The sequence below is a fragment of the Haematobia irritans genome, chromosome 3 (genome assembly GCF_050003625.1).
Source record: "Haematobia irritans isolate KBUSLIRL chromosome 3, ASM5000362v1, whole genome shotgun sequence".
Lineage (NCBI taxonomy): Eukaryota > Metazoa > Arthropoda > Insecta > Diptera > Muscidae > Haematobia > Haematobia irritans.
In genome coordinates, this window is record NC_134399.1 from 177,774,704 (window position 1) to 177,791,452 (window position 16,749).

A 16,749-nucleotide genomic window follows, 5' to 3' on the forward strand; every position below is an offset into this window, starting at 1 on the left:
TCAATTAATTTTAAAACATCCCAAAAAGCACAATTAATTCTACTCCATACCAGATTTTAGAATGTTTTGATTTGATTTATTGCTTGCATGAAATAACTTTAAATTTTTGGCAAATCATTCTCTCAAAATCTGAAGATGGCATCCAGTTGAGTTTATTTAAAGTTTACCAATAGTTTTTGTTTTAGATTTACAAAAAAAAATAAACATTTTCAATTCATCACTGGCCATATACTTTATACCAGACCAATGTTTAATTTTTCAAACGATGATGATGATGATTTACCATCATCTCAGTATAGGTAAGTAGAACAGATAAATGCATAAGAATATATCCTTGAAACAAATGCAAACAAACACACAGACACACACACTCTCTCTCTCACTCTATCCACACAAATTCACACATTCATGTAAACACTTTTCCATTATGACCCCCCAACTAAGAAGCATATGGTGAAAAGGATTCCCTAGTGATTCGAGTTAAATTTGATAGTGTGATGACCAACCAGCATCATCATGAAAATTGAATTTTACTTTGGTTTTGTATTTTATTTCATTTCCGCAACTGACAAAATCGAATTAAATAAGACTCTGGTATGCTAGTATCCCAACCCATGTACTAAGCAGCTAAAGACAAACTCAACTCACAAACCACAAACAAATCCTTGGAAATGTCATTAAAATTGATAAGGATATACGACTGTATAATATTCAGGTTACGAAAACATGAAGAAGTAGAAGAAGAAGACGAAACAAAAAGGACATTGGGTCAAAGAAATATTTGTACTCGGTGGCTTGCTCCTAACGAGTAGTTGTTAGACCATTTGAGCAATGCTGATTTAGATTGAAAACGATTAAATTCTTTAATGCATTGATTTGCTCAGAGAGACAGCGAGCAAGAGAGAGAGACCATTAAATGAATATCCCCATGGCAATTTATACCCATTTCAAAATCCATGCTTAGCCATTAGAAAACGTTGTCTTATTTGATGTGATTTGATGACTATATCGATGTACATGTCCATCTCAGATGGATTTCAATTAATATTCAAGTCTTACAAGCATTAGTAAGTGAATAGCCTTAGCTCACATGGTATATGGGATATATCACGATAGAGAAACCGATAGACTATCTTGAAACAGATTTAAATTAAATCAATTAATACATTTGAAATACGTATTGACCTTTCCTTGAAGACTTGGGTATTAATTCCAAGACAAAGATTGGACTTTTTTTAAAATAAGCAGATTTTTTAGGAAGCCTTCTAGGCATACATCCATGCTCTATAAAATTGAAATATAGATGCGAGAGTTACATTTTATATTATCGAGATTAGAAAACAAATACATATATTAATCATCAAAATGGGGAATCCATTTAAAAACAAGAATATACGGCCGTAAGTTCGGCCAGGCCAGATCTTATGTACCCTCCACCATGGATTGCGTAGAAACTTCTACGAAAGACTGTCATCCACAATCGAATTACTTGGGTTGTGGTAATAATTACCGATGGCAAGGTATCTTAAAACTTCTTAACTTCGTTTTCTAAATTGTGAGTTGGTCCATACGTGGTATATATTAGAGAAAAAAGTTATGTATAGGTAAGTCTACAAATAATTACGAATCGATATGGACTTTTGCACGGTACGTGGAGAGCCAGAATTGAAATAGGGGGTCGCTTATATGGGGGCTACAATTATGAACTTGATATGGACCAATTTTTGTGTGATTGGGGATCGATTTTTCTGAGGGCTATATATAACTATAGACAGATATGGACCTAGTTTGGCATGGTTGTTAACCGCCATATACTAGCACAATGTACCAAATTTCAACTGACTCGGATTAAATTTGCTCCTCCAAGAGGCTCCAAAACCAAATATCGGGATCAGTTTATATGGGGGCTATATATGATTATGGACTGATATGGACCACTTTTGGCATGGTTGTTAAATATCATATACTAACACCACGTAGCAAACTTCAACCAGATCGGATGAATTTTGCTTCTCCAAGAGGCTCCAAAACCAAATTTCGGGATGGGTTTATATGGGGCTATATAAACTAACATCACGTACCAAATTTCAAACGAATCGGATGAATTTTGCTCTTCCAAGGGGCTTCGGAGGTCAAATCTGGGGATCGGTTTATATGGGGGCTATATATAATTATGGACCGATTTCGACCAAATTTTGCATGGGTGTTTGATGCCATATATTAACACTACGTACCAAATTTGGACTGAATCAGATGAATTTTGGTCTTTCAAGAGGCTCCGGAGGTCAAATCTGGGGATCGGTTTATATGGGGGCTATATATAATTATGGACTGATATGGACCAATTTTTGCATGGTTAGGTTAGGTGGCAGCCCGATGTATCAGGCTCACTTAGACTATTGAGTCCATTGTGATACCACATTGGTGAATTTCTCTCTTATCACTGAGTTCTGCCCGATTCCATGTTAAGCTCAATGACAAGAGACTTCCTTTTTATAGCCGAGTCCGAACGGCATTCCACATTGCAGTGAAACCACTTACATTGGACCACGGTGGCTTAATTTTTGCATGGTATTAGAGACCATATACTAACACCATATACCAAATTTCAGCCGGATCGGATGAAATTTGCTTCTCTTAGAGGTTCCGCAAGCCAAATCGGAGGATCGGTTTATATGGGGGCTATATATAATTATGGACCGATGTGGACCAATTTTTGCATAGCTGTGAGAGACTATATACTTACACCATGTACCAAATTTCAGCCGGATCGGATGAAATTTGCTTCTCTTAGAGCAATCGCAAACCAAATTTGGGGGTCCGTTTATATGGGGGCTATACGTAAAAGTGGACCGATATGGCCCATTTGCAATACCATTCGACCTACATCAATAACAACTACTTGCGCCAAGTTTCAAGTCGATAGCTTGTTTCGGTCGGAAGTTAGCGTGATTTCAACCGACGGATGGACATGCTCAGATCGACTCAGAATTTCACCACGACCCAGAATATATATACTTTATGGTAATTATTTTTTTGTATTTCTGAAACTGCACGTGGTACATGGAGTACTCTATGAGGTTTTGTTCTCGCAACATACTCGACGTGATCACTCTGAGTACACTTCAATAAGAGAGAAAGAGAAATATGTGATTGTTGGCAGTGAAGACATCAGAGTAGCAACAAGAAGTTACTCGTGGCCAGGGCTGCCAATTTTGCCGATTTATCGGCATTTTGACGATTTTTGACTCAAAAAATAGCAGTTTCCGCTTTTTGCCTCGAAAATGTCTATATTTACTCCGTTCAAAAATTTGGGAAAATCGAGCGAATTCGAAATCTTAACCGATTTTGATTAAATTTTGCTTACTTTAAGGGCACTTACCTTGTATTAAATTTGAAGACGACCGGTTAGTAAATAGGCTCAATACGACCCCATTTGTTGAAATCGGGCGATGCATATATATATAATAATTTCGATCGGAATCCTGCGAACAATACATAGACAGACCGACCGATGAACGGACGAATACGAATAAATCGACTCAGGAGGTGATTCTGAGCCGATCAGTATGTTTTATGCAGTCTAAAGTAAAACAAAAGTTATTATTACCTAAACACTATGTGGATTAGGATATAAAATCTGGATGAATTTATTGTTTTTTATGTTTGGAAGTTGAAATTTAGAATATGCTTTTCGGCTTTGACATACTCAGAATGCTTCCACTACGCATGTACTAATTATAGTAGAATTGTGTGGTTTTATATGAAACGAATACATTAGTTTTGTTTTTAACCAAACCATATGTTTTATTTAAATATTAATCAAATTCCCGATTTTGCGACGATTTTTATAATACAAGTGCCGATTATGACGATTTTTTCGGGAAAAAGTGACGATTTTTCTTAAAATTTTATTGGCAGCCCTGCTCCTGGCTTTTGGTGTTCATCAAAATGTGCACCAATTGTTTTGCGACTCTCTCAAATAGATGTACTCATGTAGCAAGCACACGTGTACTCTGCATTTACAAATGGAATTGTGCAGACCTCTAGTATACACTTGATTTCATTTTGCTTTTACAAAAAAATAGGTAACGCAAATTTCACAGATTTTTGTCCTCAATTTAAAGAAAGAAATTCTTAAATTCATGATTATATACTTTATTTTAATTAAAATTTCTTTATTTTTAGAGAAATGTGTCCTTAATTTTGTGTAATTGGCGTATGCTAAAGTTTTACTTGCATAATCTTTCATATTAGATCAATATTTTTTCAGTGTAGACGCACTGAATTAATTTTATGAAGAGCTACAAATCTCTCTAGAATATTTCATATCACAAAGACATTATTATTAGTCCATAAGAAATTCGAATTAGCTTATAGGCCACAGCAAAGCTGGCCAAGTTACTTTATGGAACTCATATTCGATTTTCATTTGAACCATGTAATGCTCCATATTCTCAAGTACAATGACATATTTGTCTTATGCGTTAATTATTGCTTCTCTTGGTTGTCAAATGTTTAGAAGATTTACGAAAATGATATAATATTGTGGTTAGATTTTGTATCGCTTCAATGGTATGGTATGGTATGGTATAATGCATTTGCAATAAATCATTTAATTGAATTTTAATAAACAATACAAAAATCACATTACAAAAGCAATCAATTTTAAGTGGTAATTATACGAATCATAAGTACTCGTACACAGATCCCACTAACGCATGTACATTTCATCCATTAATAATTGTCTCTGCACGCGTGTGCGTGTATATGTTTGTGGGGCCATATAAGCAAAGAGTTTATTGGGGTGGTTAATATGGTATTTGTGATAGTTAGTATTAATGTTTATTAGCAAAAATATTTTTGAAACATTTTCCTATAGCTTTTAAAAAAAGCACCCTTTATATGAATATCGAAAAAAACACTTAGATAAATATAAAAATTTTAAAAACAAATATTTTAAATCCACTCTAATACTCAAACAAAAATACATTGTATTACTTTTATTTACACATAGCCATGTGCCTTTCGGCAATGTCATAGAAAGTATGGATTTAAAAAAAAAAACGCAAAATAATTGGAAACTCAATAGCTGAAAATCCATATTGACAAATGGTCTTATTCCAGACACATAGCACAAATGACAAACGGTGACAGTAGTATTCATTCGTTTAGTTTAAAATTTATACCGAGAATAGACATATGGAGAATTTTTTTTATCAGTTCAACAACAAAAAATATATCAAGTAAATAATCAAAAACAAATAGACATACATTTATTCTCGTATATAGGTAACTGAACAAACTTGGAGTAATTTCTAAAATGGACTGTATGTTAATGATTTGGTAAACTCCCAGAGTTGTTAATATCAGCCAATATCAGTGAACCCAAGAAATATAAAAAAACAGAAACAAAGACAGAATTCAGTATTAACCAGAAGTCAGATTTATTGCTGCTGCGATCAATAGGCTTCTTACCGTCTTCGATGAAGATGTACAAGTGAGTTTTAAAGGGTTCGCGCGCAGGCGTTATAAAATTGAGTGAAGTTATTTACATTGGAATATTAATTCAAATATGGTGACTATCTATATCTCTTGAGTAAAAGCAATTATCGATAGTTGGTAAGAATAGATGGTTGCCATATGGAAACAATTCAAATTCAAAGAATATTCAAGTTATTCTAAGGGAAATTCATAATAGATAATAGAAAAGATAATTCATAATATTTTACTTCATAATTCATTAAATAATTCATTAAACATTTTAAAAGGAAATATTTGTTTGTGGAACGGAGTTCAACATTCCGCCCCCTTTGCAGGATTGCAATTCAACGACGACAAGCACCTGAGATGACCCAACCGAATATGGAACTTTGTGCTATTGGCATTGATGACGTTGTCTGTATTAGGCCGGCCAGAAGAATTTTCGAAAGTTGGTCGTTTCCAATTATAACTTCGATGTTCACAGGGTTGTAAAAATGAGGGTCTGCTAAATCCAAATGTCCATATACAGATTGAAATTGTTTGTCCTCCGTAGTTTCTGGAAGAGTCACATTAAGTCGTCGTTGTACTACTCCGGTTATTTGAATTTTGGCCGACGAGTCATAAAATGATTGCAGGCTTAGAGTGCAATATTCGTCTCCGTTCAAACGAGTGGTTTGCAGATTGTAGCGTTGCACCAGCGATTCAAGAATATAAGTTCGCAAGCCAGCCGAGTTAAACATCAATCTTGTTTTACCAGGACCGTCCGGAGAAAGAAGTCGTGCCAAAGCAGTGGGAAGGAACACATGTATCTTTGTCCTTTGACTCAGACGTTCGTGTACAAGAGGTGGGGATCGCTGTGAGTGAGTTAGTTGACGGCGTGGCTTCTTTTGATGCTTGGAAGATGATCTTCTTGAGTTTCTGCGATTGATTTCCTTACGTCGGCTTTGAGAATTACGGTGAGAGTTAGAAGATGATGATTGCTGAGTGTGTCGAACTTGTTTGTGGTCGTCAATGTGTAACATTGTGTGGTGGTTGTGGTTGCAAACCATGCATGTTTTGCGGGAGCGACACCAATCACGTGTGTGGGACGAGCACAAGCATTTATAGCAAAAACGTTTCTCCTTAACTTCTTGTCTGCGTTTGTGTACATCCATATTATAAAATGCTGGACAGTCTTTCAATGTGTGCCACTTGTAGCAGATGCGACACTTTGGTGTAGATGTATGGCTAAAATACGTAAGACTTATTTAATGTGTGAACGGATAGAACTAAAACTAAGCAGGCAGTATACACAGTTTAACTAGTGGGCGGACTACAGTACCATTTTTTGTTCGAATTTCCGCAACACGAATTTTAGAATCAGTACCAGAAAAAACTTTTATCACTCTACCTAGACACCATTCAGTAGGTGGAAGATTATCTTCTTTCACAATAACAAAGTCATTTTCTTTCAGATTTTTCTGCACGGTCTTCCATTTGTATCGTCTTTGCAATTCAAGAAGATATTCTGATTTCCAACGTTTCGCAAATTGCATTTGCAAAGTTTTTAGACGTTGCCAGCGATTTAAAAGATTCAAATTGTCAGAATATTCTTCAGGTACTGCTATTAGAGCAGATCCTCGCAATAAATGACCAGGTGTAAGGGGGTTCAGTTCAAATGGATCCTCACTCATAGGTGAAAGAGGTCGAGAATTCAAGATGCTCTCAATGCGAACAAGTAATGTGGAGAATTCTTCGAAAGTAAATTTCAAATTGGAAGCTACTTTCCGCAAATGACTCTTCATGCTCTTCACTGCCGACTCCCACAATCCTCCCATGTGTGGTGCGTGCGGTGGAATGAAGTGCCAAGAAAACCCATGCAGATTGTACTTTTCAGATATCGACTTCTGTGCACTCTTCAAAAATATCTTATATTCAGTGGCCAATGCTCTACTTGCACCAACGAAATTGGTGCCATTGTCAGAAAACATTTTGCTTGGGAATCCTCTACGCCCTGTGAATCGATTAAAAGTAGAAAGGAAAGCCTCCGTTGTAAGTTCTGAACAGGCTTCCAGGTGAACAGCTCGAGTTGACATACATACGAAGATAGCCGCGTATCCCTTTTGTAATTTGGCGTTTCTAAGACGCGAGGTTTTTATTTCAAAAGGGCCGGCAAAATCAACGCCAGTATGTGTAAAGGGCAAAGAAAAGGTGCATCTTTCAGTTGGCAATGAAGACATTATTTGTGTGCGAATTTTACTTTTATATATAGTGCAGGTGCGACAGTTTCTTATACAGTGTCTTATTATACTTTTCAAACGTATGATGTAAAATTCTTGGCGAATGGCTCGTAACATCACTTGATGCTCAGAATGCAGTAACAGTTTATGAGTATATTCGACAAATAGTTTGCAAAATCTTGATTTTTCAGGTAAGATTATCGGAAATCTTTCGTTGTAACTTAGATCAGAATTAGATAGTCGACCATTCACTCGTAATAATCCGTTTTCATCAAGTTTCGGATTCAGTGCAAGTAATCTACTTTTAGAATTAATGGGCATGCGATTTTCAATAGCATTATATTCAGTTGAATAGTATTTGCGTTGAGCTTGTCGTATCAGATTAAATTTTACAACTTTTATCTCTTCCTTGGTAATAAAATCAGTATTAATTTCTGGAATCCTTATCTTCCTACATTTGCTTATAAATCTATACATGTAGCATAACACGCGTAGCGCTCGATCAAAAGATGAAAATCGATCTAGAATGTCTTCAATCTGAGTATCAGTATGAAAAGTTACGATTTTCCGTTCAAGACTAGGTTCTTTAAATGTAACAGATTTAGGCCATAATTCAGAGGGACTGGTTAGCCATTTTGGACCGTGCCACCATAATGAGTTATCATTTAGTTCTGATGCTGTGCAACCCCGTGTACCAATGTCCGCAGGATTTTCGTTAGACGAGACATGTCTCCAGGTAGCATTTCCAACATTTTCAAGAATTTCTGAAACTTTATTGGCAACAAATGTCTTCCAGTGAAACGGTGGTTTGTCCAGCCATGCCAATGTAATAGTAGAATCAGTCCACAGATAAATCTCAGAAACAGCCAAGCTCAAATTTTTACAGACAGTTTTCAAAAGTTTAGATAACAGTGCGGCTCCACATAGCTCCAATCTAGGCAAGCTTACAGTTTTCAATGGAGCCACTTTGCTTTTTGATACAAGCAAATTTGATATAACAGTATTATCAGTTGATTTGGTACAGATATAAAGACATGCGCAGTACGCCTTTTCCGAGGCGTCGCAAAATCCGTGAATTTGTATTTGATTTCCAGGCGAATAGTTCAACCAGCGCGGAATCTTGATATTTTCAATATTTGGGAGATTCGATATAAAGAAATTATATTTTTCGAACGAATGCGGTTTAACTTCTTCGTCCCAATCAGTCCCATCAATCCAGAGCTGTTGCATTAGTACTTTAGCTACGACAATTATCGGTGCCAACCAGCCAGCTGGGTCAAATATCTTTGCAATTATTGACAAAATTTTTCTTTTCGTTAAAGGAGGGGATGGTACAGAAATATTGGACACCTGATAGTGGAATGAGTCAGTCATAGCATTCCATCGAATGCCTAATGTTTTCGTTTCGCTAGCGTCTTCAAGTTTCAAAAAATCTTCTCTTAGGAGATCTTCGGGGGGCACTTGTTCAAGAATTTCTGGATGGTTCGCTGTAAGTTTTTTCAATGGAAACCCAGCAGAATCGAGTAAATCAATCAGTTGACGCAGATAATATTTTGTTTCAGAGATAGTGTGACTTCCAGACAATATATCGTCAACATAAATCTGATTTTGTAAAATAGACGATGCTGTAGGATGAGTTGCTTTCCCATCTTCACTCAGTTGTAATAAAGTTCTGATTGCTAGGTAGGGGGCACAGTTTACCCCAAACGTTACAGTTTTCAAGCAATAGTCTTGAAGCAATTCAGTTTCAGAATTTCGGAAAATAATTCGCTGATATTGTCTATCATTTTCGTGAACAAGAATTTGGCGATACATTTTTTGAATGTCGCCATTGAAAACATATTGAAAGAAACGCCAACGTAGTATTACACTCATCAGATCATTTTGTAATATTGGGCCAGTATGCAAGATATCATTTAACGAAAATCCAGACGACGACTTTTTCGAGGCATTAAAAACAACTCTGACCTTTGTAGAAGTGCGTTCTGGTTTCACTACAGCGTGATGAGGAAGATAATAGGAACTATAGCCAGCTTTTCCGCAGACTTCCAAGGAGCCACAAGGCTCCATATGGTCAAGATCCAAGTATTCGGAGAGAACTTTTGAATATTCAGTTTCAAGATCAGGCGATTTTTTTAAAGTGTTTTCCAGATGAAGAAATTGACCCATAGCAGCTCTTCTTGACGAGCCAAGAGCCATATTGGGAGGAAGATCATGTCGGAATGGTAAGCGAACGACATATTTTCCATCAGGTTGTCGAATAGTATTTTCCTTATAGAAATTTTCGCACCAAACGTCATTGTCAGATTGAGGTTTCATTGAAGTAACTTCTTCAAGTTCCCAGAATTTTTTCAACTCCTCATTCAAATTATCAGAACTAGTCACAAAATTTGCAAATGTTGAAACCGACCGAGCTCTTGGCGGACCACTCAAAATCCACCCAAATTCAGTTTCTTGTGCTAAGAGATTCCCAGAAACATTTTGGTGAACACCAGACTTCAAAATAAATGGAAGAATATCACTTCCCAGTAACATATCAATTTGTCCAGGTCGGTAAAAGTATGGATCAGCTAATTCCATGGTTTTCAATTTTGACCAATCAGAAATGCGAGTAGGCGAAGTCGGCATTAAATGATTCATACTTGATATAACAATTGCCGTCGCTTTCAATTTAAATTCAGACTTTCGAGATTTTAAAGTTATATCGCAAATTTTTGACGAGTTTTCTAAAACTGTACCGCCAAGGCCTGAGATCGTCGTAAACGCCTTTCTTGTCGGTATGGAATATTTATTTGCAACTCTGCTCGAGATGAACGATTCCTGGGATCCCTGGTCAATGAAAACCCTAATTGTAAAATTTGTTCCTAAATGTTCCAAATCGATAAGGGCAGTCGGTAAAACAGTACAATCGCCAGAAGTAACAAAGTTCGATTGAACATGTGAAACAGAATTACCATATGCAGCAGCCGAAGTAGATGGCTGATCAGTATATTGTGCATCAATATGGTAAGTGGAAACTTGTTGATCAATTTGAGCCATATCCCGATTTCTAGCGTTACTAGAATCATAATGCAGTAAAGTATGATGGGATTGTTGACATTTCTGGCAGTGTCTGTCACTTTGACAGTTTTGAGCAATATGTCCGTAAGACAAACAGTTTTCACATATTTTATTCGTATTAACAAATTTTCTTCGTTCAGAAATAGTCCAAGACTTGAATTTAATACATGCTCGTAAAGCATGATTTTGCTTGCAGATCTTACAGGGTTTGAAACTATTTTCAGTCTTTGTATAGTAGGTTTGGGTTTTTTGAGGATTTTGGATTTTTTGAGAATTTGGCGCTGAACCAGAAGGTTTCCTAATATCTGAAATGGATTCTAACATGTTCAGCCTTCTAGATATAAATTCATCTAATTGTTCCCAGGATGGCATTTGTTTGTGATTTTCAAGAGAATTTTCCCAAGCAGACAAAGTTTCGTCAGGTAATTTCGAAGACACCCAAAATACCAGAATAGGATCCCAGGAAATCACAGAAATATTATAAGTCTTGAGAACTGAAAGGCAATTATTTACAGTGTATTGTAAGTTTCTTAACGCCTTCCCCTTTTCAGTACCTACTCGTTCCATTTCAAAAATTTTCTTTAACTGATGATTAACAAGTATACGCTTATTTTCGTATCTTTGCCTCAACGCTTCCCACGCTAGTCCAAAATTGTCATCAGTGAGAGAAAATTGTTTAACTATTTGGCTTGCTTCTCCCCTAGTCTTGGCCCTCAAGTGAAATAGTTTTTGCGCTGGAGATAACTTGGGATGTTTTATATAGATAGCCGTAAACATATCCCGAAAGCAAGGCCATTTTTCATATCCTCCACTAAATAATTCAGTATCACACGGAGGCAATTTTAAAGAAAATCCAGTTTCTTCAGGTGATTTCGACTCAGTTCTCACTACAGGTTGTGATGACTTATCCAGTTTCTTTTTTTCTATTTCAATCAAATCTAACATGTCCGCTTTGCACTTTTTGTATGCCCGAATTGATTCATTGAACTTCGAATGAATCGATTCCTGCTCAGTTTTACTGCGATCCTCAACCGTCATCTCAGTCTCGTATACATTGATAAATGATTGCCAACGACGTTCAAGATCGTCGAGATCCACTTGTAAACTTGAAAGTTTATGTTCAGATATATCTATGGCAGCAAAATTGGCGCAGTACGTGACCACTTGGTCAGAAAAAAATATAAATTTCTGAGAAGCCATGTTATATGGTGACTATAAGTTTCAATTCAGTGCAAAGAAAACACAGACAAACGGATTTCTATTCTAAATATATTCAGCTTTGATTTCGCACAACAGATACAGCAGAATTCAAGCAAATAAAAAAATATTTTCGTTTCAAATATTTCAAGATAGATTTGATTTCGCACAACAGAAGTCAATCAAGTATAATGGTAAAATCAAAATCAGTTTTAGCTCCACGAGAGCAATATTCAGGATTTCCAAAATTCAAAAATAGTTTTAGCTCAACGAGAGCAATATTCAGGGTAATTCCAAAATTAAAATAAAAAAAAATAGTTTTAGCTCAACGAGAGCAATTTTTCAGGATGTAAATATATGCACCAAAATTTCAGATATATTCCACAAAAAATAGTTGTTTACTTTAAAAAAAAAGTGTAAATCGGTTTTAACTCCACAGGAGCAATATTTCAGACTTTAAAAAATTCAACAAGATATTTCTCACAGGGCAATAGTACACATTTCCAAAATTCACAAACAATTGTATAATATTCGAGATCAAAAAACCACTTTCAGATTCCAAATTTCGTGAAAATTAGAAAAAAAAAAATCCAGATTTTGAGAAATCAGAATATTCAAATTTTATCTATTTTTGACAAGTACAAATTGATGTTCAAAAAAATCGTATTCCTTCGTTTTTGATTTATCTACTATCGATGATGAATGACAATCAATAATGTAGAACAAATTTCCAAATCCAAAGCTTCAAAAAATGAATGTGATTTTGACAGTGATTGCGAATTTAATACGGCATAGAATAGAGAATTACTCAATTGAGAAATAATTATGACGATATTTACAAAAGTTCCAATTTACAAACACTTCCAATTTCCGCTTTTCGACAAAGTTTATGAAAAAAAGGTTAATTTAATGTTGAACATTCATTGACTTTAAAATAAACTCGATGTATTTATTCAACGTCTCGAAGATGGCATTAAATTGTAATAAATTATAGTTTTGGATTTTCCAAAAGGAAAATAATTCACTGCTTGCATTAAATGTTTTCTATATGTAAGCTGATTTTTATATCGAAAAGTAGTAAATCATTCAGATTATGATTTTTGGAAAATGTGAGTAAAATGTGTACATATAATAAATTATATTCTTGCAAATTTCGATTTCAGTTCGAACTTCAAATTAAATCAGAAAATAATTCCACTTTTTTCCCAACCTTCTCTTACGCTGGCCACTGGGAAATAAATCCAATTCACAATTGTTTCACATCAAATGACTGTGACTTAAAATCCAAATAGAAAAAAAATCCAATATTATTGAATATATTTTAACTTTGTAGCCAAGTTATAAATATACCAAATTTGTGAATGGTTTAAAAATGCATAAAAAATTAGATCTTCTAAAGCCAAAATTATCTCAGTTCAACGAGAATTTCCTTTATGTAATAATACAATTACAACTCTCACATTAAAGTTGAACCATTTAATGGAAAATATTTATGTTCATATTAATAATTTACTGACAGTTTATCAAAGGAATTTGTATGGCAATAGTAGGTTTAAGATTTACGTTAACTTTTATAAATATGGGTATTACTTCGCGTATCAATAAATATTCATATCAAAAAAATTCGTCTTCTCTGCCTTGCAAAATTTGTATTCTTACTCGGCTTTTGACAGTACTTCAATAGTACAAATTCACAACAATATTATGCCCAGAGCAGTTATAAAACAATAATATTTTCTAATGTAGCAATATCAGCAAATTAGATTTAATCTTTTTTTTTTCACTGTAGGTAAATGTTTTAGTGTGATTGTGGACAAATTTCTTTATTCGTCTCAATTAATTACAATCAAAATATGTGCCCCCATAGACAAATTAGAGGAAGATGTAGTTTTGTCATAGAAAACTGAAGCACCAGAGGACTCTGTCAACAAAATATCACGAAGTTTGCGTCGACGTGTCTCTCAAATGTACTGCCGTTTGCGTCGGAAAATATCAAACCATTTATGTTTTAAATAAATTTCTGTATTGAAAACCACAAAAACAATACTAAACCGATTATAGAAATTTTAAATGAAACGTAGGTGTATGTTAAAGCGAGGAATTATTATGTTTTTATGTGAATATTGCTGTTTTAGTTTATTCCTGAGCAGAGCTTGCTTTGGAAAAAATTGACAAATAAACCAATTTTTTCCTCATAGCCCTCTACACCTTGACATTTGTTTTCTCTTTGTAGAAGCACAAAGCTCAATCTTGTTGTACTCAATTATCTTTATTGCCTCTTCAAAATAGCAACTTTCCAACTCTTGTTCTTATTTTAAAAAATTCGTTGGCAACTCTACCAAAAACAAACAACACTCACCAGTCTGATTCCTTCAAACATCCCCCAACTCCATATGCTCCAACATAAATCCACGTTGGTTGAACGTTTTTGCATTTACAGTTATGATTCTTTTATTCCAAATATGCAGCCACCACAAACCAAAGACACAACCAATATCCAAGCAATATCACTAGGCAATCATTCATCCAACAATAGGCAAATATCAATACCATCCACATTAGGCAATAGCAATAGGCAAATCTCATACAAATCTTACACTCCACGGCAATAGAAATTCCAATTCCACATCACAGACAGACAGATCAACAATTTCCTTTTTTCACCACTTTTAGTTTTCTATTTTATTTATTTATTTTTTTTATAATTTTAGTTCCACTTGAAGTTTCACAAATTGTTAAATTTTCTTTAGTTTAATTCCTTTTCAATTACCACACTTGAGTTTCTTAAATTATAAAATTTATTTTTTCTGTTTTCCTTTCCTCCTTAAAATCACGTCCAGCACATTTGACACCTCAATTCGAATGTCAACAAAACCACAAACCGGTCTTTCTGCAACCTCTTCTGTGCCTCTCTTCTCTGTCAATTTTAGATTTATGTGAAGTAAATGTAAAATCAAACTTTCAAACAGTGTTGCCAATGAAGCGTTTTAATTATATGTAATTAGCGAGAAATTCCACGGTGTAATCGACATATAAATTTTTCTTTTAAAATGTATTCGTTTGTTTTGGAAACGACCACCAACCAAATTGACCAAAGGAATTTAACATATAATAAATTGTTTACCTTAGTAAACGCTGTATAATTAGAATGTTCAATAATACTAATCCGATGGGATATTTGCGATCTTCTTTTATACAGTATAGTGGCAACACTGTTGTTCAATTTGCAAAATCTATGAGAAGAAGAGATGAGCTGTCTGGGTTGTGTATGTGAAGTTCTTTGCAATGGTGGGTGGCAAGGGGTTTTTTAAACCAATAACAACGTACTGATATGTTGATGTCTTTCAATGTTAAGAAAGTGGTTCGAAAATAAGTGAGAGTGAAGTTGGATAATGTGTCAAAATATTTATTATGGTAAATGAGAGACTGTGGCATATGTATACATTTAACAGTGGGCATGGATGATAAACATTTTTCTTTCGATCATGACCTGTTAAAAAAATTTTGTGCATGTACAAATGTATGTTGATAGTGAGTATTGATGTTGTTAATGGTAGGTCAGCAGGTATGTTGAGAATAAACCTGCTGTAAACATGGATGTTGGGAACAATGTTGCCAGTGAATGTTGCGAACGTAAGTTGATACAAAATGTGTCGATAAAAAGGAATTTGGATATGTGGTGTATGTTACTGTATGTACATATGGGCGGTGAGCATGAACATTGAATGTAATTGAATATGTATGCTAAGATCAAATGTTGAGATGCTCAGGAATGTTGTTAGAACGTTGTTTATCGATAAGTTCGGTTGAATGTTAACCGTAAACATGTATGACAATTTACTTGGTAGTTTTAGAGTCATAAATTAAGAGAATCTCTCTTAAACTCTAAAGAAACAAATTTATCCAATTCAATGTATGTTAAAGCAGATATACTTTCTGTTGATTGTTGTTCTCCAAACATATAAATGTAAAATAATTTATGCGTTCTTTTTGCAATTTTTGTGCTCGTGAAGCAACAAATTCTGTTCAAAAAAAGAGTTGCATATATCGTATTTGGTGCTTTCGTGAAAAGCGTTTATATGTATTAACATATGAGCGTAACAATATTAACAGAAGTTGATGACTTTGTACAACTGCGGTAGTAGCTTTTGAGGTACGAATAGAAATTTGTCAAACTTTTGTAAAATCACACAACACATTCGAGAAATGGTACTGTTTTTCAGATTTCTTTTCACAGTTCGACGGTTTTAAAATGTATTTCCACCAATTTAAATTTCAATTTATAGTTTCTATCCGTTCACAGCACAATAAATCTTACATACCTGTTCTCCATAATTTTACGATGTAAAAGGATGATATGCAGTATTGCGTAACTTGAATGCCAATCAGTTTTTATCAAAATTTCTTCCAGTTCCTTGACGGTTCGTAAGGACCATGAACAAACTTGGAGTAATTTCTAAAATGGACTGTATGTTAATGATTTGGTAAACTCCCAGAGTTGTTAATATCAGCCAATATCAGTGAACCCAAGAAATATAAAAAAACAGAAACAAAGACAGAATTCAGTATTAACCAGAAGTCAGATTTATTGCTGCTGCGATCAATAGGCTTCTTACCGTCTTCGATGAAGATGTACAAGTGAGTTTTAAAGGATTCGCGCGCAGGCGTTATAAAATTGAGTGAAGTTATTTACATTGGAATATTAATTCAAATATGGTGACTATCTATATCTCTTGAGTAAAAGCAATTATCGATAGTTGGTAAGAATAGATGGTTGCCATATGGAAAC

At 34.7% G+C, this 16,749-nt stretch overlaps 1 protein-coding gene across 1 annotated transcript; it reads right to left on the minus strand.

The window, feature by feature from the left end:
- Positions 1-5,423: 5,423 nt before the first annotated feature.
- Positions 5,424-16,409, minus strand: LOC142229189 (uncharacterized). The gene is made up of 2 exons (XM_075299727.1): positions 16,283-16,409; positions 5,424-6,711 (listed from the first exon to the last, which is right to left on the minus strand). The coding sequence occupies exons 1-2, from the start codon at positions 16,291-16,293 to the stop codon at positions 5,829-5,831; spliced, it is 894 nt and encodes a 297-aa protein (XP_075155842.1). The 5' UTR covers positions 16,294-16,409; the 3' UTR covers positions 5,424-5,828.
- Between the last annotated feature and the right edge of the window lie 340 nt (positions 16,410-16,749).